A 26,552-nucleotide genomic window follows, 5' to 3' on the forward strand; every position below is an offset into this window, starting at 1 on the left:
AACCGGTTTCACCGCAACCATCCTCACGTATTGAAAGCAAGAACAACCAAAACTACCGATTGTCGTGCATTCTTGGAAACAGGTTCGTGGTGGGTGTAATCGAATAAATTGCTTTTTCGTTGCGTCGCGTCTACGCCCCCCCTCGAGCCGGTTGTCTAAGGCGACGGACCGATATAACCGGTTTTCCACAAAAATGCTGGAACGCGGTCTTCTCGCTTTCTTTTTGCCCTTTTTGCAATCTCCCCTTTTGCTGTTGGCAATTGAAAACTGCACTCGCCCGGCAACAACTTGTTCTGCTTTTTCTAAAATGCACATGTCCAAGCAGATGCGATCGCACACTATTTTAATTTTAAATAATGTTTCAAAGAATAAAAAGGAAACTAAATAAGTTACCTCCCAAACGTATAATTTTATATTTATTCATATCAAAGTCATTTAACTTTGCAATTTTATTAGTCGATCCCATTAATAGATTCAGCTGAGAAATCGTTAAAATCGAGTTTATGCCGATTATGGATTTCATGCAATTTATTTTTATTTAATATTGTCACCAAATTTGAAATAGATATTTTGATAAAACAAACTGACAACGGTCAAGTTTAATGCTTCACGAAAGAGTTGAAAGTAAACACTCTAAAACCTAAATAATACTTCTTGCTTTTTTGCATTCCGTTTCAAATATGTTCATTTTATTTCTTTAGATGTAAGATGTAAGGCATAGAAGCACGCGAGATTTTCATTTTTGTCAGAAAGATATAAAATATGCAGCTTTCTCGATGTGTCCTGTGTATTTTTTCATTTCATGGCTACAACCAATAGCCGAAACTATGTATAGAAACTCATTGTCAGGACCTTCCTGTAAAAATTTGGAATAAAAAACAGCTCGCTGTACACCGAGGAAGCTACATTCAATTTGATCCTCTGTGCGGCAATGTTTTTTTATTTTGCGTATTTTTCATGGCACTTGTGATTTTATTCATTTTATTTAAACACATTCTTTTTCCGTTTTATCAATTGTCATTGACCTATAAAAAACTTGGTGAAAGCTTGTGATAAAAATCGTTTGTCAAAATAACTTTTGCAATTAAGGTCATTAAATTGCGCACTTTGTAAAACCGAGATAAGCTCGTACACGTGTTTATTGGACGAATTCACCAGACAACACGCTCTATCAACCGGTTTCCCAAAAAGTTCAACAACAATGCGTTCAGGAAAACGCCCCCTTTCCCAGTTATCGTTCTCACAAATCAGTCTTCTGATCCAAATAAGCTTGAACATCAGTCAAATTCAGCCATTTAATGACACGAAAATTATGATAAAAATGCATTCAATTCGTTGATGTTTTCAAAATGAAGTTGCATTTTTTCTACACAAATAATGTTTTATTTTTTTCCTTTCAAGAAACCGATATATTCGATTAGTCGCAATCGCGCTCTGGAAATACCGAGAGTAAAAATATTTTTTAATAAAAAACATTGCGATTAGGTTTTACATTGATAATTCATAGCGTGTTTTGATCGACTCAGAGAAAAGAATGAATTTCTTATATCAAGAGTGGCATCCCGATTATATTTTTATTTTAATTTTTATTTTAATAAAAAAGAGTCAACTATTTTTCTCGCAAAAAGGTGGTAAACCGGTTTTTAACAGATACTTGATGCAGATAGCAGCTGATGCATTTCTGTAACCCAAACCCACAAACTCACAAATTAGCTGACGTAACTGCCATCTATGAGCTCGTGATGTGATTAAAATCTTAAATTAAGTACACATGTCATGTCATACTGTTTTATGGATTGCGATTTGCGATTATTTTGGCTTTAAATTTGCACAGAAAAAATGTTGGTGACGTTTTATTCCTCGCGACCCTATCTCATATCTTTCTAAGCTAAGTAGCAAAACAGTTTTCACAGGGGCACATAAATATTTAATTATAAATTGGAGTAGAATAAAGAGAAAAATATATTTTGCACAATCTTTTAAAGTTTTAAAACAAAAGTAATAAAGTTTTTGGCTAGAAATTTAACCAATTTTTTCTGCACAGAAATATTTTCAGTGTCAGTTAAGGATCATTAAAGCATAAAACTGCGGAAAATGCCAAAAGATTCTTTCAGATATTGCTTATTACTTATTAGCAATTTTACAATAAACTCCCGCTAAATTAATTCAACTACAAAGCCACGCCTCTTAAATATATTTCGCCAACGCCCATCTACTGTTTGGAACTGATCTGCTCCATGTGGTTGTTTCTGGTTTCTTCTTTACATCGTGTGTCTCGTGTGATTTTTGTCATTGCGTCTGTAACGTCTGTTAGATGAGTGTTGGATAAACATTCATATTTAGAAATTGTGCCACGAGTGTGAGGATAGTTTCAAATCATGGGAAAATCGAAGAAACTGAAAGTTTCGAAAGGAGAGGTCCGAAGATCGGACTTAGAAACTCAATTAGAAGACGACAAATTTGCCAAACCTTCAGCAAGAGTTAAGGCTAAACGATCCCGACAAGATGAAGATGACGAGGTTGTCTCAATGTCCTTTAATTTGTTACATACATCATTTGGAATTAATTTTTTGTTGCACTTTTAGTTCGTTGATTCGTCCCTTTCCAAAAAGATTCTACGCTTGGCTGGCCATCAAAAGAGAGATGAAGAGGGCGTTGAACAAGATAACCCTGGACCCTCAGACGCAAGTCTGGGGACACTAGAAGATTTTGATGATGAGTTTGAGGACGAAATGCAAGGCGATGACTATTGTAATAAAATTGTAAGCCAAACAAACCAATTTTCCCTGGACTGAGATAATTATTATATGTTATTTACATACGCAATTGTTTCACATTTGCAGGAATTGGACGAAGATGAAGAGAGGACTGTGGACATGTTTTTGAACAAGGATCGCAAGGAGCAAACTTGCTTGGCAGATATTGTTATGGCAGCAATCCGTTCGAAGCAATCTGACTTTGAAGCTGTGCAGTCGGTGAATGGAGGTAAATTTATATTTTTGTCGTAAATAATCTTATAAATATAACAAAAAATTTAGGTTGCCAGGTTCAAGATATTCAACCGGAAGTTAAAGAACTGTACCAGGGTGTGGGCAAATTGCTTGTTAAATATAGAAGCGGCAAACTGCCAAAAGCATTCAAAATCATTCCCAGACTTAGAAACTGGGAGCAGATGTTGCTCATCACAGGTGAACCCCCCTATCACTCAAATTTTAACATGAAACAAACCGAATTCTTATGTTCAGAAACAGAAAATTGGAGCGCTGCTGCTGTTTACCAAGGAACAAGAATCTTTGCTTCGAACCTAACAGAAAAGATGACCCAGCGATTCTACAATGTGGTCTTGCTTCCTCGTGTTCGCGACGACATTGCTGAGTACAAGAGACTCAATTTCCATCTATATCAGGCCTTGAGAAAGGCACTGTTCAAGCCAGCTGCATTCATGAGAGGAATACTCATTCCTCTGTGCGAGGTACTAACTCGATCCAGCAAATCGATCCAGTCGTATCAACTTTTTTGCCCTTGCAGAGTCGGGACTGCACTCTTCGCGAAGCAATCATCATCGGGTCAGTGCTTGCCAGGAATTCGATCCCTATCCTCCATTCTTGCGCGGCAATCTTGAAGATAGCTGAATTGGAGTACACAGGAGCCACCTCTGTTTTCATCAGGATCTTGCTTGATAAGAAATACGCCCTTCCGTATCGAGTGACTGATGCCCTCGTATTTCACTTCTTGAGGCAAGTTATTTAGAAAACTTCTGCTTCGCAAAACCCATGCACTATTCAGTTTTCACTGCTTTGTATCACGTGACTTTATTTTTTGTTTGAAATACTCCAGAAAAATAGGCTATATTTAAGAGGTTTCAGCCACAGGATATAATGCCGCAGTTGGTGGGACTGGCTTAGCTGAATGTTTTTGCCCAGCAGCAGCTGGCACGGCTGACAATAATTTAAGCGTGAAGTTTTTTAGTGCTTAACGGCTTGAAGGGCCGAAATACATCTTTTCTCCTGCACTTTTTTATTATTGACCCTTTTTCTCTGGCAGCTGGCGTGGCTGGCTGAGACCTTTGTATATATTCAAAGTTTTGAATGGCCGATTTAAGCTCTTCTAGCAAACCTTTTTTAATAAATGGTTGATTGCACTCACCATCACCATTTGGTTTTTTGAAATATTTTTTATTTTAGTTTTGTGTTTTTAATTAAGGAAAAGTGTTAGCATCCATCCAATGGGTCTAGAATATTAAAAATAAAATTTAATATATGTTATTTTGGATCTTTGATATTAGCACAATCAAATGTTACATAATATATTGTCATGGTTACACAACTGTGAACATCGATTTTGGTCCAGAAAACGGAACTAATTTAGTATTTATACACCAAAAAATTAAAGTTGATCTAATGCAAGGATATAATTGATTGGTTTGATTACTGAATTCTGCGCATATTGCGCGGCTTCTTTTGCTAAGTTGGACAGTGTGGTTAAATAACTGTCTAAAATCGTATGAACCATACTTAATTGTCTTATCAAATGTTCAGCTGTAGTTAGATTTTTCATCTTATTTTTAGAGACCTATATTTTAAAATCCACTTTGTAACTCCGTTTTCTAGGGTTGGCAAAGATGAAAGGCAACTCCCTGTCTTGTGGCACCAGTCATTCTTGACCTTTGTCCAGAGATACAAGAATGACATCAGCTCGGAACAGAGGGATGCGTTGCTGGATCTGCTCCGAAGTCAGAACCACCATAGTATCAGCGCCGAAGTGCGCAGAGAGTTGCAGAGTGCGCAATGCAAGGACTTGAGAGCGAGCGAGTCAGAGCCAATGGATCAGTAACAACAAAATGTTTATTCTAATAAAATTGTTCAAGAAACAAAATTCCCGATTATGACTGCTGTGAGCTCTTCTTTTTCTGTGCTTTCACTATGCCGGCCAGGAAGAACTCTCCCGCTCTGTAGCTGCTCCTCACTAGAGGCCCGCTGGCCGTGTACTTAAACCCTAATTCATCACCAACTCGCGCCCATTTTTCAAAAGCTGGCACCGTTACATACTCCACAACCTGGAGATAAAAATATAGGATTCAGTTGACTCATAAATTAAATGGGAAAGAATTACCTTTAAATGTCGCTTAGTCGGTTGCATGTATTGGCCAAGAGTGACACAATCCACTCCTGCCTCTTTTAGATCTGGAAATAAAATATCAATATCAGGGTGAATTCCTTAGAACCTTCAAATAGTTGCTATGGAATCTAAGTTTTTCTACAAGTTGTTTCGGGATTAAAACTGGTGCTATGGTAGAGGATGCTTGTTCAATTAGTCAAAGTATTAATAAAATTACAAGGACTGCCTTAAAATACTGAAATGGATACAGTACATTTTAGTAAGATTTACAAAAACGGTCTAAATGAACTCTCCTACTGATTCTCTTATATTTATTATGAGATCAGTTGACATTTTACCTAACATAGTTTGCATGACTTGGTCATCGGTCTCGCCAAGTCCTAGCATTATCGAAGATTTGGTGACCAGATCTGGCAAGGTATCTTTGGCGTGTCGTAGGACTCCCAAGCTTTGTCTGTACTTTGCTCTGTGGTCCCTCACGTGTGGGGTCAGTTCCTCCACAGTTTCAATGTTGTGGGCGAAAACATCCAAACCACTTTTTATTACAGTGTCCACAGCCGTTTTGTCCCCAGCAAAGTCCGGGCATAAGCATTCAACTAATATGCTTGGATTCCTGTTTTTGAAATTAATCCAAATTTAACATGACCATAATAAGCAAGCCAATCGACTCACGCTTTCTTAATCTCCATTACTGTTTGGGCAAAGTGGTTGGACCCGCCATCTGGCAAATCTGAGGAAAATATTTAATTTAGTTCCCTGTTCAACTAATTCTCAGACAATTTATTCCCTCAAAATATATAAAGAAACGAAAATTTCCAGAAACTTAATTAGGAAATTTTATTTGCGAGAAGGATTTCAGAAGTTCCCACACTGTTCAATTAAAACTTTACTTTTGTAACTAGCTTTCAATATTTTTTCATCATCTAGCCCTCATAGGAAAAAATATGTTTGTAAAAAATATTTGCAACAATGAATATGAATTGTGACTATTTCGAAAATTTCATTGCTAGTAGGACATTTTTTTTGTAAAGCATTTTATTCTTCAACCATTTTTTAAAAGAAATTTTCAAAAAATAAACTTCCATACCATCCCTGTCCACTGAGGTGATGACTATGTAACCAACGCCCCAATCCTTGATGGCTTGCGCAGTGTTGTATGGCTCTTCAGGGTCGGGAGGAGGTGGCGCCTTTGACGTCTTTATAGAGCAAAACCTGCAACCTCTGGTACAAGTGTCCCCGAGCACCATGATGGTGGCTGTTGCAGTGTGTCCTTCTCCACCGCCCCAGCACTCTCCAATGTTGGGACAACGCGCTTCCTCGCAAACTGTGTGCAGCTTTTTGGTGCGCAGCTGCGACTTCAACTTGCTACAAAAATTAGATTATGTTTTAACTAATGATTAAAAAGGCTCATCTCGTCTCATATCCATGAAATAAAATTAGGATTCAGGAAAATCTTTGACTACTAAAGATAACTTATATAATTGACAGTGCATAATATGCCAATTATTATGAACTCGGACTTGATGAGCAAGAAGAGATATTTAATTAATTAAGTTAAACAGTATGTGCGTGAATGATGAAATTTAAAAGAAAAGTAACCTAAAATTTTCCCCTTGAGGTATACTCCGTTTGAGCCACGGTGGAAGTGACAGTCTTTCATATTCGCCTTTTTCTCTCTTCAGTTTGCCCCCATATTCAATAAAATCTCCCAATCCTGGACCTTGCGTCAGCTTTTTCCTCACTTCCTCTGGCAGTCCCTTTACGCCGTTGTTGCTGGTGCTGCTGTATCTCTATAGATGATTGGAGCTGATGGTTAGCATAAATATACGGGTTCAAATGGAGACCTTACAATCGGCAGCAGGATCAAAGGTTGAACACGGGCTCCTCTCGACAGCATTTTGACCTCAAATTTAAACCAAATACCTGGGGAAATATACAATGACAGTGTGTCCTTTCATTTGGAGATCATTCCAAATTGTTGAAGCTCACCTTCAAGTTGTCAGCAAGTCCCCTTGTTCTATTTTAAATGAAATTTAATTTTAATTGCGCGATCCTTCCATGCTGATGATGTTTACAACTTTTAACAACTCAACCCTCAAATAGACAATTCTATCGATTTATTTTAACATCGATACTTTTGCGATGAAAACATCGATTTTGCTTCTCCTCTTAACTCATCGGATAACTTCTAGATGGCACTAAAATACAGGCACGAAACACGATTAACACGAAACGAAACCAGCTTGCGGATGTTTAGTAAAAGGGTGCGAGAGAGGACTGTAATATTGCGAATAGAGTATTTTAACATATTATTATTTGTAAGTTATTGTTATGCTTATGAAATCAAGTTATCTCCACGTTTCATCCAATCTTGATTAGAATTTTGCAGCCGTGATATGAAAATAGTTTCAACACATAATGATTTTATCGGATTTTATTTGCTCCCAATATAATAATTATTATATGATAATAATAATTTTTTATGATATCAGTATCAGACAAAAATATTTTTGGAATACGAGAGTTGGGAAAAATTATGGTGGTGTCAAAAAATACGACTTTTTGGTAAAATGTGAAATGATTTGAAATTTTTGCTCTATAGCCTCTATAGGAACAAATTTTTGATGATGAATGAGAGATAGCCTAGTTGGTTGAAGTTGAGATTATTATTATTCTCGACATGTTATAATATGCCTATGGAGAGTATGGAGGCAGATGCGATGCACTCGAGGTTTTTTTTATAATTTATCGGTTGAAATTAGATGCACTTTTTCCTTTATATCAAAGCAGGTCATTTTTGTAGATAATTATGGAAAAATAAAAGCTCAAAATACGCACCGAGAGAGCTGCTTGTAATTTCAACTGTAAACAATGTTGTTTGATATATTTTTGTTATTGGATCAGCGAATGAGATCTAGATTGATTTTTGAATTTGTACTGAATGATTATTTCATAAATGATTTAATAGTTAAGTATTCTCTGCCTAACACCTTAAATAAATTTATCAACGATATGGATATGAAAAAGTCTGATTGATCAATAATTTTATAGCACACTTTCCTGTAATGTTATGTAATAATTGGCTGAAGTCAACTTGCAAAGATCGTACATTTTCCACGTTTAACATTTTCTTATTTGTGTAAATAATTATTATCATTTAAACTTCTCTTTTAAATGTAAGTATAAATATATATTATAGTCAAGAACAAATTAGAACGTATATTATACCATTTGCTCAATTGTGAAAAACTTGTCTTCTCGCTATCTCAAGCTTCCTTGTACAAAAAGAAATGTTACAATCCGTCGTGGTGTATTTAAGAAATTAATAGAACATGCTCATTGATTCCTCTACGTTTTAATCTTTCTGAAAAGTTATATTTGTTAAAAAATGAAGCGATTTTTATAGCTCAGAAATTTAAATTAAAAATCAGAATGACTTAAGAATTAGAGCGTTGTGAAAGTCATTAACATCTCACGTGCTGTAACTCTTTAGAAGTACACTAACCCCCAAAATCATCAACACTCCGCACTTAAATAAACTTGATTTAATTTTATATTTTCTCCCATACGAAATGAGAGCTAAAGCAAAAATTATAAAGAGCCGATTAAAAAAAAACTGCAAGAAGGAGTTCTGATTTTCCTCGTGTTCAATCGGTGATAGAGCCATTATTCACAAGACCAAACACATTTTCTTGCTGAGAAGACCAGAAACCCAGGAAATGATTTAGAGTGTATGATCAGTGTATGATAAATGGTTGTAGCTCTACAATGGGACAAAGCGGCGACAGAAAAAGTGGCGCGAGGAATGCAACAATGGGCTCGCGTGTGGCCTGATGTATTGCTGGACACGTCGGGGGCGAATTTTATTTGTAGAAGGCTGCTGCACACAGGCCCTGAGAAACGCTGCGATCCAAAAGGGTCGAGGGGCCATCCTCGTGAGCAAATTAGCATAAGAAGCATTCGCTACTCGCTTTTTTCTGTGCCACCTGAAACACGCTGATTGGGATTGCAAGCCAGTTTCCAAATTTATGGGGCAAGATGCGGTTTAAGATTCAATTAATTGCAAATAGCATGAACAAGGACATTTTAATATCAATTTTAAAATTCCCTGGTTTTTTTGTAATTCATTTTTTTCGAATTCAACGTCTGGTAGTAATATTGTTGGCTGACTTGTGAGTGCGAGAGGCGTCCCTCAGGCTCGAAAGGAAAAGCAGAAACGCTAGCACAGGAAGCGAAGCACATTTCACATTCCAAGTTTTGATGCTTGCATATTTTGATATATGCGTGCTGTATACATACAGGCAGTGAAAAAGAGTCAGGATATTTTCACTCTGTGTGTGTAAACAGAGCTGCGACCAGACACGCTTTTTATTTGGAGCACGCACCAGAAGCAGAGCACCCCTGTGCGTATCAACATTTAACGAACAGCGTGCGAAAAATTATTCGTGGAAATATGGCACGCGCGGTTGCCTAAAAATGGACTTCAGGTCAAGTGGAGAACGCGTATTTCTGAAAACGACGTCTGGCCTGTCGTGGAATGCAATAAACCGAGGAAAATGACGCGCCCCGCCGCGCTTTAACCACTGCAACACCTCTCGAAACGGCGCGTCTACGTGTTTATGGCTTGATTTTGAGGTGAGAAGGACACTCCTTAGCCTTTCGAGATAAATAGGCTTAATTAAATGCACTGGGGAGTAAATCAAGCTGAAAACGCTACCTTTGATCGGACGCTGTTCGCATAAATCAAGCACTAAGGAGCACCGAAAGTGAAAAAACTCCTTAAAAATTCTATCCCTTTTCCTCAACAAGAGCAACAAATAAATGGCAGTTTCTTATAAGTTGGGAAAAAATGAAATTAATTTTACAGAATCTAGATTTTGTGTCACTGTCACTACTCAGAAAAAAAAATAAACGGTTTGTAAAATGCTTTCCCATATTTTTCGCTTAGTTCGTTTTATTTTCAGAACAGGATCAAATTCAGTTGCACGAATGCAAATTATTTCTTTTTAATATACAAATAAAAATGATTGAGTTGGTTACAGCTAGGGATAAATTTGACTCTCTTGAAGCCATAAAAATACAGGGATGTAAATCATTCCATAATCCATGCGAAATTTTTCTGAGCAAAATACTAATGATCCTACGATGAGAGACATTTATATATTATTATAGAGGGGGGAGATTAACTTTTTTCAAGGCTAGATTCAAATAATTCTGGCATGACATAATAATCCAACAAATAAAATATAACGGGGAGTAATCTTGAGCGCGGAGTCGGTTATTCTAAATCAAGATCAGGTATAATTTCAGCATCGTCTATCCGCAAAGCTAAAATTACGATCAAAGCAACTGTTAGAAAAAATACGCTTTTCAATTTAATGTTTTCAAGCTAATTCATCGCAGATATTATCCGTATACTGATTGCTAATACACACCTGGGACTAGAGCAATAAGCATGTAAACAAATTTTACCATCAAACTATAAAACACGTATAAAATCTAGAAACTTAGCATGTAAATTGAGTTAGCCTTGAAATAGCGTAATGGACCACCCTGGCATGCAACCTGTTATAAAATTGATGCTTACCACGCTTGCCACCTGACATTCAAGCATCTAATAATGCTGTATGAACGGTATTTGAACGATGACAGGTGTCTCCGAATTGTATTTGATCGCAATTTTCTGATCTAACTTTCGCGAAACACCCATAGAGGCCATAGACGTCACAAGCCGCCGCATAATATGTAAATCAAATCAAAATTAAAAAATACAGTCAAGCCGTTTTCAACTCCACTTCAGGTCTGCGCGAAACTGGCTTTTATTCTGAAATTCACGCCGATTTACATGGATGAAAAATGCCGCGAACGAGAGCTAATTTATTAGGTTGAATGTGCGCCGCGCGATTGCTGGTGGTCGGCCGGCCGGTGCGGGTCGGCCGCCAGCAAAAGTTATGCTGGCCGGCGGTGAGTGTGGATAAAATATATAGAAGTCGCCGTGCCGCGAACATGGTTCCCCATTTGAGCTCATTGGCACGGCATTTTCTCGGAATCAACCGGCATAAATCAACTTTCTAGAGCACACGGCGTATACGTGGGGGATTAATAGTAAAATAAATCTGCCGAGACCAATATCAAAATAGTGAAAACGCCTTGGGTCGCAAATATCCTATTCGCACGCGAAAACACACCTACTCTCGATCACAGGGCGCTTTTAAATTTGTAAAAAGGACCAATTCTTCGCCGCGAAAAATGCTTTTCTGTCGTCATTTCGGCATTGAAATGCGATATTGCTTAAGTTTCCTTGATCGTGATCGCCCACTTAAATAGCACGATTTTTTTATATGCAAAACTCTCTGGATTGACACAAGAATCATTTCAACATCAATGTTGCTTTGGGGACATTGAGCAAAGAGATCAAATTCTTCTAATACTTACCTTTTATTTGTTGGTTGTAATTTATTGTGATCAGTTTAGCTATTGCACTGTTATGATATAATACAAAATTATATAAATTCATTAATATCATAATGTCCTGGTAGCGGTAAAATTGCGCATTGCTCAACTTTAGTAAAGCATCGTAGGTTGGACCAAATTGAGAGGAATCTAGAAACCGCCAATAAAACCAAAGTCAAACACAGCACATTTTTGATCAAATATATGCAATTTTTGTTTAAAAAGTAAAACTTTCAGGTTTTGCATTTAGATAAAAACTTCTTGAAATTATTTGTGATTGATAACTACGCAAATCATCGCAACTTCAAAAAGAGTAAAATAAAGACATTACAATTTACTCTTGCTAATTTTGTTTGCCATTGATTGCATTGAATGAAATGGAGTCTTTCATACGAGGCACAATCAGATAGCGCGAGTTAAAACACAAAGCCGCAATTCTCTAAGCGAAATAAAAAGAATTGCCTTGTTAAAGTGCTGCGAAACACGAATTGGCTGCCCACAAGCCATTGATTTTCCGCGCCTGACAATGAGTGAGTGAGTGTATGTTTATCCTGTGGTAATTAGTTACGGAAACACTGCCAGATAAATAAATAATGCATTGTGAGCAGGGCCGGTCTAGCTTTTGCACAATTAGCAAGCGAGATGGCCACTAGAGATAGGCTAATGGCTGGCTGGGTGCCGGCGCGGGCGCCCACGCGGCCCACGGGGGCCCACCCAGCCCGTCGATGGCTAATTAATTGCATGCGACAGCCACAAATCAGCAGCCGCCTCCCGAGGCGCGGCCACTGCGGCCCATCTGATGGTGTATTGTCTGTGCGGATTTATTCCTATCTTATTATACCTTCGCAGCGAGAAAGCGATGAAAAATTCAGCTGCTCACTCCATGTGGGCAACATTTATTAGCTCGCCATCCTCCAGGGATGTGAAAAATGTGATATTATTTTACAAAACTCCTCTTTCAATGTGTTAATAAAGAACTCATTCAATTTTTATCACCCTTTTATTGAACAATTTATGATGAATATTTTTCTAAATTTTATTGGGGGACTCGCCCTTTTTTGTTTTCCTTTCTTTTAAGAAGACAGATGAAAATTTATATATTTTGACACTTGAAGCAACACGAGACTTAATAATATTTAATTCGTGGTTTTGATTTTTTTCGGCTGCGAGCTTCAGGAATTTCATGGATGAAAATGAAAAGTTTTATCAGAGTTTGTGCCATTTTATACGCATTCGCATTTGACGAAATGAGAAGAAAAAATAATGTGAAGATAGAAATCACTGATTTGATTTTAAAAAAATTTAGATTGTCGTTCAATTTTTACTTTTACAGAACTTTGTTGGGTTTTAAAATCTAGCTGATGGCGTGCTTTTATTTGATATTGATTCTTCTCTTCATTTGTTTCCCGTGAAAATTAATTTGCAAAGCAATATTTTTGCAATTTCTTCAACATTGCAGATTCAATTTTCAAAGACATTTTATAAATTATGAATACAACTTGCAGAGTGCAAATAATCAAGAGTAACTATTTTTCACATCCCTTCTGCTGTTTGCGTTCACGGCTGTCTACTCTTGTTGCATTCATGCTTTTCATTTGAGTTTAATGCTTTTTATCGTGCCCCGCAAATGCAAACACACGTAGGCTTTTAGAAACATTATTTTTTCATTCGTCGCGGCAGCCCAAAGCTGAATAGTACATATATACATGCACATACTACTTTTGTTAGCGGCGCACTAACTGTACGTACATATATATTTGTTATGTGTACGTGCAACAATGAAACTACTTATTTATTGCGCTCGCTAACAAGGTGTAAGTGATATGGGGAGTGTTTAGAGTTGAGATGGAATGCTATTCAACGTATGCTGTGTATATGCTCATTCATGCTCTCTGTGGTAGCAAATGTATGCGAATTTATCTACATCTCATTGAGAAAGAAAAGTAGCCATTGTGGGCATTAAGGGTATCGTTTCAAATTATGTCGATTCACTAGACAGGCAACATATGCTCGACTTCAAAAATAAATAATTTTCAAGATGTTTCGTGTATCAAGGTATGGAGATTTGGAAAATTTTATTAGAATTTGGTTTGAAACAAAGACAATGCTAATTAATGCTAAATTTTATATTGAATGATAAAGTTTTGACTTTAAAATTGCGCTTATTTTGTTAGTGAAGGAAGTTGCCTATACAAGCAAGTCCTCCTGCAACTAATGTGAAAGTGTGAATTATGCTTATTCGTATTACTACGAAATAAATTTAGCATTAGAGTCGATAGAGCTAGAGTGCCCAGCCAATCAAGTTTATTAGTTCAATTTTAGTTGGACGAGAAAAATTGAACGGTCATATATACCAGCCTTAAAGATAGCTAACCGATTTGCTCCGACCGTGAAAAGCTTTTAAATAACGAGATAGGTGTGAAAGAACAACTCCCTGCCATCAATAGCTTCAAATAGCGAATATATAGTTTTCTCTCAATTCCATTTAGTTTTTTTTTGTGGAGCACGAAATTTGCGGAGAATTCCAATGCAAATTCCTGAGCGAGAAAAGACTTTTCTCAGGCAGCTGCTGGAGCAAAAGTGATGTTGTTTACAAATTTGCATGTTGCTCGATTTGTCAATCGATTTTCGCTGCCACGTTTGCCCTCAGATAACATCTCCCGGCCACGAAATTTACGATTTCAGCGCTGCGATGAAAAGCCGAAAATGAATAGTTGCACGGCCGTTTCGCGCGACTCACTCTCTGCGCGCTGGATAATTTCGGAGGCTATGTCTCGCCTACACCGCCAAAGAGGCGTACGTTATTGGCTTGGAATGTTTATTGCATAATTCATTGCGATTCCTCTCTGCGTGGCACAGGAAAAGGGTCCATTATTTGAATTTGACTTTTGACCTTGGACTTGAGTTAGCATTGTTTCAAAATCGATTTAATGTGTACGAGGAAGCCGGCGTTTAGTTTGCTTTTTAACAATTGGCCATGTGGACGTGGACACCTATGCAATATTTCAAATTCTCCTTGAATAGATTTTGCCGACTTGAAATGTAGTTTGGATTTTACGTTTCGGAAATGAAAACCGTGAACCTGCCCGAAATAGTTAATTTATTAATCTTTGTTTGGGCCTGGGCTTGAAGCATCAACATCGTGTTTGTATTTATAGGAAATAGTGTTTTTCGGTTCAGTTTACTCTTGTGTCTTTAGCACTGTTTCAGATACAAAAATTTATAAGAACTTCTTAGAACAGCTTCCTTCTTATCCAGGTTTTTAGTCTCTTCATGCCACCTGTTCATCTGCATACAGTATACTTGCACTCAGTATGTGCGAAGGTTCTTTTTATTTTGTTTAAGATGAATGTGATACGATTATGCCAAGAACAAGTATAGTGCTATCAACCACCAAAGATCAAAATGAAAGACACATGGTCCACTCTTAAGAAAATATTCGCAATTGATATAATATGAATGTATATTTTATTGAATTTCCCACGCTAAAATGGTCATCAGCACTTTTTATGTTATAATGATTTCCTTGAAATAGCATTGTGAAAGTCACGAAAATTCTTATGGAGATCAGAAAGAGCAGCAGATTGGCGCGTGTTGTTTGCAAAACATTTCGCACACTCCACACCGCCGGTGGCCCAATGGAGCACTCACATTTATCATCAATCTCCGCTGCTGTGACACGAGTGAGAGCTCTAAATGGAGCGTCATGCTGCACACTCGAAACGAGGATAATTATCATACATCACAACCGCAGCGAGCAGAGACACTATCGGTTTAATTAAAGCCTGAAAGCGGCTTAGGCACGCACACACGCGGATGGATTTGCGAGTGCGGGCGTCACGCTCAATTAATCACTCCATCAGCAGCGCGCATGGGTGAACTCAAAGTGTCTCCGTTCCATCAAACAGTCAAAATTTTGTTTTGATGATAAACCTTAAAATTAAATTAAAATTGACGTAATGGCTCTACTCTGCGTGGAGTTATTCAGAATGTATAAATTTTCCCTCATATATAGCCATCTATCCTAACTCCACGCAGAGTAGAGCCATTACATCAATTTTACTTTCACAAAATTTCCCGGATGCTTTTTTCTATTTCAAAAATATTAATTACTTGTTTTTCTCTTCCTTGACAAATTTTGAAACTTAGGAGAATCAGATAATTATGCTCCTACTTAAGAGCACACATTAAATACACACAATAAAAACAAGCTATGCTATTAAAGAGATTCAGCAGAGAGCTCGAGCGTTCCAGGGTCTCAGGTGTTGGTCAAGTGTAAAGGAGTTTTAACATTTCAATCGTCTTTTAATGGAATCACGCTGCGGCTCATTAGTTTGCGCATGTCGGCGTGAGAAAGGAATTTCCTAAGTGAGCAGGCAAGAGTGTGCACACACAGCAGGAAAATATACGTGCTCGGATGCAATTAAGAGTCATCGAGTGCGAGTGCGTCGATCAGAAGGCGCTGCACGTGCCGCGATTATCGCGAGGCGGCCATGGTGGTCCAGGAGGGCAGGCGTGGCTGCCGTTTGTCATCTCTTTACAGCGGGCAGTCAACTACCGTCGGGGTCACGCCCAGGTCAGGGGTCGGCCTAATTGACTCGCTCCTCTAGCACGTTGTTTCTGGTGCCGCAATTACATAAATCACTATTACTCGGCCCAACGCAGCATTTGTACCTTTCAATGTATTGTTCTTGCTCTTGTTTTATTGCTTCATTTGTGGGGTGGTCGAAAATATATCTAACACAATCGATTGTGACGACTTAAACCTCAATAGTGAGGCTATTCAAATCATTTTACTAATCCAAAAACATGAAAATGGGAATTTCGCACAAGGGTTTGTTATTTTTGCTATCAGTTCTTTCAAATAAAATATAAATTATATATCAATTATTTGTTATATTTATATATATATATATATCGGTGTTTCGTTATTACGTGTTTAAGTATATATCCACCGGGATTATGGACAAACGCTGGACAGAGACGATAGCCAAAAACATCATGATGAGTTTAGATGGGTTTCAGGGACCCGAAATCATAAAGTCGAATGTGGTTTTTCAGAATTCATTAGGCCGCGAATGGTAAAAATGTCCACCTTTGCAGAAGGCCGAATTTTTCGGTACCATTTTGCACAACACCGAATGCATATGACCGAAAATTGACGAGTTAAATTCCATTCACTTTTCGGTCTTCTGAATTTGGTAACCTAACCTTATGATTTCGGGTCCCTGAGACACTCCCATCAGTTTTAGGGCTTGATTATAGGACACGACTCTTCTGCTGTTGCCCGGATAAATGCTCCTAGTCGATTGTTTTGTATATCATGGGCAGCAAAGGAAATTCCTGTAAGCAGTCCAACAATCAATGTAATAGTTTACGCATCACCCCTGGCAGAAACCATCCTTAACCTGATTTCTCATGACGTCACAGAGTATACTGACCGCTTCCTCTGACCATCAGCGCTAATCTGCTAACGCAGCCGATTCTCAAAATTCAGACGATTCTCCGATTTACCGATTTTTTGCAGAGTGATTGAGAATGATCTCCTTTACATCCGTTGCAATTGCCATTTAAAAACAATCTAGGACTCCTCTGTTCTTTAAAAAAAAATTACAGGCCACATCATTTTCTAAATACTATGGCTCCAGCAGACTCTTAATCCGCACCTATGATAATTCCGGCGCCATACTAGAATATGCAAACAACCGTCGGGGCAAGATGCCTAAATTTCTCGACCCAGATCGCACTAGATGAATAGCGCGTATGCCACCGTGAAGTAGTTTTCTTGCGCGCCTAGCGCGAGGATGGGCTCCAAATTGAGAGAAGGACGATCTCGAATTGCTTTGTTATTACGTTCGCCGGATTTGCATAATTCTACGAAGGTCGAGACCGTGCGCGCGTAATTCATACATGAGCGCTGAAGGAGATGCTCTTATGGGATTAGCATGGGCGCGATCTCAGGTGCCTGACTGACTGGCGCAAGTATGCTGTGTAAGGGATTTTTCGCAGCTAAGCTCTATTGCAATGGCTTATTCAGCTCACAAGTCATGTTGGTGAGACGAGTGAAAGGCGAGGATTGGCAGGGTAATTTTTCTCCTCGCCTCATTGAGAGACGCGCATTGCCTGCTCATTGATTTGCTGCTGCAGATAAAGGGATAATTCTTATTTATAAGAGGCTAAACGTACTGTTACCACCCTATTAGTCATTAATATTTCGCAGTACAAAGTTTTCCTCTTGTGCTGAACGAATATATTTCATTTCGTAAAATTGACGCTTCTGACGTAAATTTGAAAAATCTCTAATTCGGCTTTTTACAGCTCGTCGTTCCCAAACGTATGCTAAATAAAGAAGCTGTATAGGTAGTGCAGGTAGTGCGGTAATTTAGTAACAAGAGATACTCTCCGCCGAGAACATGCAAACCGCAATCATTCAATAACGAGGCCCAATAAAAAGCAATTTTTCTCTTTATTTATTCATGAATTTGCGCCGGCGGCCGAGTAATGATGTAGCTGCTCTTGTTTTCCAGCTTTTTGCTGCCCGCAAATATACTACATACACTGCTCCCGATTGATTTATAATTCTTAAAATGCTTGTTTAAAAAATACATCCTTTACCTTGCACTGCTCTTTCATTTCAAGTTGTACCTGCTGAGAAAGGAATTTGCGGCAAAAATTATTTTGTCTCTGCTCTGACATAATTAGTCACGCAGTAATATATTCGCCGAAGAATTAAAATAAATCGTAACCTGAAAATATGGAGTGGTGAGTCAAGAGGTGTTTGTTATTAATGTAAAAGATTCAGTTATTGCTATAGATTTTTTTTGTTAACTTCCCCTCAAGTCGGGCTTGTACGCATAGTGAAATTTTGTATGCGGTTTTTTCAATGAGGTCAATGAGCTCACTATCCGTAGCATCCCCAAATTTTTATTTGATAAAAAAAATATAATTTCATTTAAAATAAAAATTTACCGTTGAAGGAAAAGGATACACACGTGAGGTTCATCAATCTATTAAATCGTGGTTGGAGTCGTTAAGACTCAAATTTATGTTTTGAAAGAGTCGACAAATATTTCTTTTATTGTCGGGATTTTAGCCGTGAATTTTATTTCTGACAACCATTTGGAGAAAATAAATCCAATATATTACAATACTTCATGTTGAAATATTTGTTTGCTTTGGCTTCTGTCCACATTTATCTCTGATCGTGACCTCTAGAATTTGCGTTCATTGTGAGAGGGTTAAAGATTTATTAAAAAAAGTTGTTACAATCGCGTGAAAAGCAGTAAAAGACATTAATTCGCGTCATAACTCATTCTGCGGCCTAAAATTACTTTACCTACAGAAAGAGAATATTCCAGCTCTCCTCTATTTTTGTATTGTTGATATTTGTTTACTTATTTATCCCGGCGTGATGAATGTGGTGGTGTGATGGTGTGTTTTGTTGGGCTGGATTGGACCACAAATGGTCTGACCTGCAGAGAAAACACGCGGGTTGGTTCGTACATCTTGCCGCACCGCTCTCTGGATTATTTGTCAGTTCGTTTTGATTCTTTGTACGCGCCGAGAGAGAACTTCGGGGTCGTAAAAAACGAGAAGAAAGAGTAGAAGGGCCGTTTATTATGCACGCAACGCTAACGTGACAAAAGTGACGCCTAATAAAACACACGACACACACGTGTCAATCCAATTAGACTATCAACAGCCTTCCAACTTGTCTCATGCTTCTGCCTCCAATCTACCATTACTCATTCCCGCACAGTTGATCGCGTTTTTTGACTTGGGAAATTTGTCATGGAGGGATGTTTGCCTCAATCACCCAAATGGCGTACAAATTCATAAAATTTTGAAATCACAAGCACAGTTTAATGTTCAAAATAAAAAGAAACGATTTTAAATGTGTGGTTGTTTGAAAAAAAATAAATAAAAAATACGCATAAATTTGATGTAAGCTAATGCATAGAATCGAATTGGTCAATTTCAATCAAATACATGATTGTTGCATTTTTCCCGAATTACGACAGTGAACGTCAACGGTATAATATAATGTTGTGTGGAAAAATACCAAAACGAATTGTTAATTGGAAAATAGATATAAGTTGAAATTTCAGATTGATCAATAGTGAAAAATATTTCCTTTTTATTCACTTCCTTTGAATTGCGACATTGAAATCCGATCCACGTTTTGTTTGTTTTCAAAACGTCAAAAATTGTATAGTATAATTATTTCTACTTCCCTTGGATATATAAAAATATAATATACAAGCTATAGGTGTGGTTACTTGGCTAATGAGGTTTTACTAATTAATTTCAGGAGAGTAATATTTGCAATAATCATAAAAGTTATTGTCCTTTTTTTCTTCTTCTCGATTTTGAAACAAAAACAGTGATAGTTGTCTTTTATCGATAATTGCATCGAAAATAATAATCACACTCGAAATTAAAATAAAAGAAACACTTACTTATTGATGAACTGAGTTATCACTTTCAGTTTTAGCAGGAAAGGGTGCAAATTTCCAACAATTTGAGGCACCGAGGCCCGCGGACGGTCGGTCGGGCCCGCCTCGGGGAGGGGACTGAGGGGTGGAGTGGCGCGTCGGCCGCAAGTCCTGCACGCTCACAAGTCAGTCAGTCAGTCAGTGGGATAGACAGAGTGATCGGAGGAGATCGGCGGTGGCGGCACCGGCACAGCATCCCGCGAGTGTTTGTGCTCTCGAACGTGGATTTTCACACATTCCTCCCGTTCAGTTAAATTCTGTTCTTCTCCCTCGTCGGCGTCTTTTTGTGAAATTCGGTGTCCGAGTAGTGCGTGTACGAGGCCGCCGTGATGACGGCCACCAGCACCTGACCCCGCTGGACGCTTCCTCATTTCACTCGCAGATTGAGTTTTGGGTCTACAATTTCAGGTAGGAATCCCAGACTTAGAAAATACGCGACCGAAATTTTCAGTATCATTTGAACGGAACTTTCTCAAGCGGCTTTTATGAAGCGGATTTTGTGGACAGGTTTTCGGTTCTCACGTCAGCCACGCGACGTTTCAGTTTATGTACGGTTCGGCAGAGGATTATTGAAATGGCTCATCTTATACGCTATTGCGCGATTGGCCAAGGATTTTATCTTGAACTATATTTTGCGTGGACCGAATAAGTGGTCCATGAATTATTCTGCCTATTAAATTAAACGACGCACAATCAATTTTCACTTGGCTTTTTGCCCTCCACCGCAAAGCACACAGCGTCTTTCTCGTGATCCGCAAAACACACAAACTTTGCGAGCAGGCTTTCTACTGTGTCATTTTTTTACGCTTGGTCGGCGTTTTTGGCGCGACGGAGAAAAATTAGACACAGAAACTAGCTGTTAGATTCCTCTTTGCGAAAACGATTGGCTGTGCTGAAAAACACTCGGAACATCTGTTAACTCTCCTACATCAGCAGAAAATGTGGGCTTCAACTAAAAGGTTAAACAGTTGCAAGAGGGATTTGCAATATTAATATTTACTGCGCCCAAGAGAAAACACTCTCTTTGAATTGTAAGTAATATCTCACAAGTGAAGCCAGGATATTTTTGTCTTTTTTAATTTTCTGAAAATTTTACATCAGCCGCAAGAGTATTTTGCCAGCCTGACAAATGAAAACGCGATGCTTGCTTCAAGAGAGTGCCCCTCTCCGTTTGAGATTCCAGTTTGAGGAAGTGGAAAAGTACACATTTAGCATTTTAGTGGGCTCTTCTCAAGATTAGGGAGATGCCGCCGAAATTTTCAAATCACACATATCTTAATTGTTTTTTCCTGAGGCTCGGCTGGGTTGTTCTCTCGGTGTTTGTGTGTTGAGGGGCGGGTGTGCGAGCCAGGCGCGCGCGATAAAAACTTATAAATAAAGCACCGAATAAATGAGCGCGGTGAAAAGGCCGACTAATGGCTTTTTGTTTGCGCTCGCAATTAGAAGGCTGCACCGCCGGGCGGCCGGCCGCGGAGAACGGGCCCTGCGTCGGGGCCCTGCGGCCCACCTGACACGTCAACTCGCCGATTGGCCCTCATGCAAATCAGGCCAGTCAATGGAGCAGCGGGCAGACGCCATTCATTAACGCCGCCGCCGCCATTCGCTTGGCGTCAGGGATGTGAAAGACGGCAGATTTCACTCGGCACATCACATTTGCAAAGTGACTAAACGTTTTTCGGGGAATTGCTTTAAAATGGTTTCTTTCCGCCGGATTCTTTTTTGTCGAATCAAAATTACTTTTAATGTTATCTTAAAATATATGATCTGCACACAATTATTTTTTTCTTTTTGAAATTTATTCTTCTGGAAATTAAAATGAGCGATTGTTTTCTTTCAAAATTATTATGCAACTGTATTGGCGTGAGATCAAAGCTAAGAGAACTGAATTGTTCAAGAATTTGTTAAAGAAATATTTAATGAGACTTTCTTTGATGAGTATTACATAAGAAGCCAAAACGATTTTGCACACATCCCTGCCTTATTTTCCTTGAGAACGTTCACACTGGTATGTGCCTGCGCAATTAATGTAAATGCGTGCGGTCCAGGGGCACACACACGCACTTTAACACGAGATTTTCATCATTGAGACGGTGATTGTGTGCGCCCGAGTACCTGCTGACGTGACGACGTTGGTTGCTCGTAAAAATCGGCAAAAACCAGAGTGTTAAAGTCGCGCCCTGCATGCACTCGTTACCGAGCCTATAATTTTGAAAGCAGCAGGCGCCGAGCAGAATGGAAATTTTCTCTCGTGCGTCGGCCGCTGTGGTCGTCGGTGTGAAAATGCTCACTCTGCCCGCCATTGATTGGTTTTATGCCCGTGTGATCAATTAATCTGGCTCCGCGCTTGCTTTTATTCGTTTTCGATTGTTAATTAAAACCGAGCGCGATTAGTTCAATAGACGCTCTCACTCTTTACGACTTTTGGAAGGAGATAAAGCTCGGTGAAACTTGAAGTTAGGCTCTATCGGACTTACAATATCTGGAAAAGTTCCAACTGCTATAAAATCAGGCTATATATCGACAGCAGGCACACACGACAGTTCCACGTCAAAACAAAGGTTCTTGTCTGTTGTCCAGGGTTAATCAACGAGAGTGAGTCGGATGGGCGGGCGTATAGAAAGTGGTCCAAAATGAGGATTGCATCTGAAGCTTTAAATCCCAAAAATATGAAAATGGCTTCTCATGCCTTTTATTTCGGAAATACCAATTAATCTGCCCCGTCATAACAGATCATTTCGTATCCACAAGAATTGCTCTATGCTGGTTACATTGCAAAGGAGAGAATAAACTTTTTCAGCAAGAGTCTCCAAGTTATAATATGACGAGCCACACATCGCGCGGTCGCTTTTTAGTTAATGACCGAAGTATTCATGCAAATTGATGAAAGTGAACCAGCACTAAACTCGCCTTTTTATAGAACTTAATTTGAATTATTAAATTAGTTTCAGTTATATGGACACTTAAGTCACCTCCAGCTGAGCCGGTTCTGAGCCAATCAAGAATGGAATTCATTAATGGAAGCGTATTTATTAGTGTCAGTAGCTGCTGTGTGAAAAGTCACGATTCAGAACGAAAAATCTTTTAATTACCTTCCATTCAGTTCAATCCAAACCAAGCTCAGTCTGGAATTTGTAAATCTAATCAGACAAAATCAAGACTGATTTATTACACGCTCTCCCAATGAAAACTGTGAACATGAAAGAGATCTGGTAGCAAATAAAGTAAAATTTTCACTCGTAAATTATCCTCGTTCGAAAAATTTGATGCAAATGGATATGAAACCGCAAACCTGTTTATGTACACTCGAACAGTATACTGCTTGCACCTATACTTTGAGCAGTCTTTATTATTTTGACAGTATCAAAACGAGTCCACAGACAAGACCAATAATTTTGGACATTGAAAAGTGATCACACTTTGCGCACGTGGGCAGCAATTCTCGTTTGCCATCCTCGCACATTTCACAATCAATGTGACTTATCCGATGAAACAAGAATTGCGTCCGACTTCATTAAAAGAGTTTTGTTCCCGAGGAGTCGAAATAAATTCAAGAGTAGCCACATAGGTTTCGTCGGCGCGTAAAAACTTCAAAATAGAAGAGAGGCTAATAAAGAAGGATAATTGCACGCCTTTGATTTCGAAACGACCGTACACACTTCCTGAGCGTATTTTTCAGCGCTCTTTCGAAAAGAGATGTAAAATATTATGAAGCGCAGTTGTTGCTAGAGCTCTCCGCTAAAGCCAGCGCACAACCTTAATGGTAATTATTTATCACTATACGTGCGCGTTCTCGTGTGTATTTTCGGCGGCGCCTATCTGCCCTCCGAAGCCGTAAAACCCACTTGTACGCACTCCGTCAGTTGCTGCCTTTGAAATACGGGCCCGATTCTTTTAATGCGGTGTTTATCACACAAAAGTAGGTTGGAATTATTATTTTCGCCTTGCGCCGCCCTTAATCCCTTCTTCCAGCGTCACGCACCGGCTTCGTCTGTTTTTATCGGAGAAATTGCACATTGAGGGCTGCTGCGCTGCTGGCGTGTTGAACATTCCCTCCTCTCTGATTTATCTGCCGCGGCATGTCAAAGAATTTTAAGTGCTGACCTTTTCCTATCCATTTGATCTGTCGAGTAACCTGCTCCCCTGGTGTACAACTTGTACGCATAATTTATGCGCCACTTTTTGACTTTTTAAATGAAAAGGCGTGTCAAAGTTTAATATGCTATAGCCTGCTCCCCCGCGAAAGCGCATTTTCTCCTCAAGTAGCTACAAGTTAATTGCGGCCTTCATCCAACAGCTCGAAATAGATTTAAATTAGGACAACTTTAAAATTTAAGAGGCACATCAGAAGCTGATTGAATTCACGAAATATTTAATCTTTTGGATAGTATTAGATTTCAGTAAACTTTTCCTGGCAAAAAAATCTGATTCATGGCTTTTAACTGAACAAGAAAAACAATTAAAACGCAATAATTTTTCGCAGTAATACATTTTCATTTGTGGAGATATCACTACAATGAATCAAACAACTACTACATGATTTGTAACCTCGCAATACCACATTGAAAAATAAGAAGAAAGAGGACACTGACGTTGCAAGATTTTAAATTAAGCTTACAATGTTGCTGGAGGAAGATTTTTCAGTAATGCATGTAAACATAAATCTCTTGATCTGAAAAATAAGTTTCAGCATATAATCATTATAAACTTGCTTTAAACGCATTCACTCTCTTGAATAAATGATTATTTCTCATTGTCTAGATGAGCAGAAGTGATTAACATGAAAATCAGCCGAAGTTAATAAGTTGAATGGCTCAAGCTTCCTTTTTTAAGTACCCACGATTAAAAGTTGTTGCAGCTGAGAGACCGTATAAGAGGTTCTGAAACATATGAAATATTTCAATGGGTGTCCAACCACTTGGTAAATGTCAGGCTGAATCTTTTCACCTTCATTACAAGGAAATGTTCAACTATCACACATGCGAGTTTAAGCATCGACAGTCTGAATATCTGTTAATTTTGAGTGTACTTATTCCACATTACTCAGCATTGAATCTTTGCCAAAGTATAGGTGCTCAGGTGTTTTCAACAGCAAGAACGAGCGCAAAAAAGAGACATTCCCCCTTCTGTTTCTGCTACACACCTTGATAAAGAAACCGAAGAACACGGAATTATTGCCGCTTTTCATTCGTATTTCCCACTGATCTCAGAGCGAGATTGCATTCGGTAAGTGTAAATGCCGTTCTGCGAAAAACGAGACGAATATTGCGAGCATTAAAAATCTTTAAATGGAGAAAAAGCCGGCCTCACGCTCACCGTAAGCTAAGTAGGGAAACATCGGGCTGTGCGGTGATCGGTGCAGCGATATCGAAGCCGAGAGACTGGGAGGCCTCAGCAGGTTGTTTTAATTGATGTCGCGCGATAAATTAATCGCGAACTGTGCCAAGGACCGACGGGGGCCCCGGGGGGCCTCGGGGGCCACGCCTCTAGCTGCCCCACACCTGGGAAAGTCGCGAGCCATTCAGCCAGCCGCCGCACAAGACACTTTCAACTCGTCCCCAAAGCACCAATGCTGCTGCAGAAAATAAATAAATAAATTAAATTGTGTCGTTTGGGAACGAATTTTGTGACGAGGAAATACAAAAGGCTGACATTTAATTAATTTTCAGCAACAAATTCCATTTCTCGTGAACTAAAATATACATTTTCAGATAAGATTATTTTATTTAGTATTGTACATAAAAAATTAGTTATATTTAAACATAAAGTTACACTCCTAAATTCATGAATCCCGCTGTATTTTCATTTCAGTCTTGTCCAATTCGGCATGTCAGCGTTTTTCTTGTTGGCACTAATTTTCAGTCTTGTTTTGTCTCCGACGTTGTCTGTCGGGGTGTGTTGATTGTGGTTTGAATGGAGAAAAGTGCGTGCGAAACTGCGAAGATCGGTGAAACCGCATGAATGAAAGCTTGTCTTTCGTGGCGGAGCAACAAACAAACGCTCGGCGCAGACAAGTCTTTCGTCTGTTCCAGGGAAAAGCCTTCGGAGAAAAGCACTCTCGCGCACCGAGTCGGCCTTTTTGCAAATGAATCAGCGCTCTTGTCAAGCGCAACGCGCCGGCGGTGCGATCAATTATAAGACCTCCACCGCATAGTATGCAAATTATCAATTAAGTGCATGCGCGGCTTTTATTTGGCCGAAAGCGCGCTGAAGCGCGGCCGATAAAGATGCAAAGCAGCGCGCGCTCTCGCAAATTCCCCAAAGTGTGAAGTCAAATATTTTTTCGAGCCGAGACATGCATAAAAAGGTGTTCGTTCTCATCGCGGCTGATTCAGCAAAAACCGGTCCTATTTGCTCATCCAGACCGTCTTTGCTTTGGGGTTTAGCTCAGGCAGAGAAGATATTGAAAGTCATCAGGTTCATTTCAACACTCCTTCCAGGATTTTCGGCACTTCTGGCCAAATACAGTACACACACACACACCGCATA

At 39.0% G+C, this 26,552-nt stretch overlaps 3 protein-coding genes across 3 annotated transcripts in view; 2 read left to right on the forward strand and 1 right to left on the reverse strand.

Moving 5' to 3' along the window:
* Positions 1–2,215: 2,215 nt before the first annotated feature.
* Positions 2,216–4,885, forward strand: bys (Bystin). The gene is made up of 7 exons (XM_065477323.1): positions 2,216–2,519; positions 2,586–2,762; positions 2,844–2,985; positions 3,039–3,188; positions 3,246–3,472; positions 3,529–3,737; positions 4,611–4,885. The coding sequence occupies exons 1-7, from the start codon at positions 2,379–2,381 to the stop codon at positions 4,831–4,833; spliced, it is 1,269 nt and encodes a 422-aa protein (XP_065333395.1). The 5' UTR covers positions 2,216–2,378; the 3' UTR covers positions 4,834–4,885.
* Las (lipoyl synthase, mitochondrial) lies at positions 4,827–7,255 on the reverse strand. The gene is made up of 8 exons (XM_065477327.1): positions 7,108–7,255; positions 6,968–7,041; positions 6,718–6,908; positions 6,206–6,483; positions 5,791–5,848; positions 5,457–5,731; positions 5,113–5,183; positions 4,827–5,056 (listed from the first exon to the last, which is right to left on the reverse strand). Exons 2-8 carry the CDS (start codon positions 7,013–7,015, stop codon positions 4,883–4,885), a joined length of 1,095 nt encoding a protein of 364 aa, XP_065333399.1. The 5' UTR covers positions 7,016–7,041; positions 7,108–7,255; the 3' UTR covers positions 4,827–4,882.
* Positions 7,256–20,186: 12,931 nt separating this feature from the next.
* LOC135935195 (uncharacterized) overlaps positions 20,187–26,552 on the forward strand; it is a 37,679-nt gene continuing 31,313 nt past the window's right edge. Inside the window, exon 1 of the mRNA XM_065477332.1 lies at positions 20,187–20,474. The gene's annotated coding sequence lies outside the window, so the exon portion shown is untranslated. The remainder of the gene's footprint in view (positions 20,475–26,552) is intronic.

Source organism: Cloeon dipterum, chromosome 2 (assembly GCF_949628265.1).
Source record: "Cloeon dipterum chromosome 2, ieCloDipt1.1, whole genome shotgun sequence".
Lineage (NCBI taxonomy): Eukaryota > Metazoa > Arthropoda > Insecta > Ephemeroptera > Baetidae > Cloeon > Cloeon dipterum.